General features: G+C 40.0%; 1 protein-coding gene across 1 annotated transcript in view; it reads left to right on the forward strand.

The window, feature by feature from the left end:
* The window catches only part of LOC107465027 (uncharacterized), a 6037-nt gene extending 5714 nt beyond the window's left edge, over positions 1-323 (forward strand). The window contains exon 9 of the mRNA XM_016084000.3: positions 165-323. Coding sequence (XP_015939486.1) covers positions 165-323 — 159 coding nt within the window. The remainder of the gene's footprint in view (positions 1-164) is intronic.
* Positions 324-325: the final 2 nt, after the last annotated feature.

Below are 325 nucleotides of genomic sequence, written 5' to 3' on the forward strand. Positions count from 1 at the left end.
CCCCCCCCCCCTTTTTCAAAATTCAAAAAACAGGGAAGAATAAAAATGGAAACAAAAAATGTTTTCTCAAACCAAATTGTCTTTTCCTTTTAGAGGCGATGCTTATACCTTGTGCAATGAAATGAAACTGTGTTGGTTAATGAAATTGTTGTTTCTTCCTTCAGCTGCAGGTCTCAAATTATTGGGAGGCCATTGGAGTTGTTGCTTCTCACAAGGCAGGGATCAATCCCTTCTCGCTTAGACGAAACAAAATTCCTAACATTGGGTGTGCTTCTATGCATCTCAATGGTCACTCCATTGCAAGAGAAAGAGCTATCTCTTAGCC

Source organism: Arachis duranensis, chromosome 9 (genome assembly GCF_000817695.3).
Source record: "Arachis duranensis cultivar V14167 chromosome 9, aradu.V14167.gnm2.J7QH, whole genome shotgun sequence".
Lineage (NCBI taxonomy): Eukaryota > Viridiplantae > Streptophyta > Magnoliopsida > Fabales > Fabaceae > Arachis > Arachis duranensis.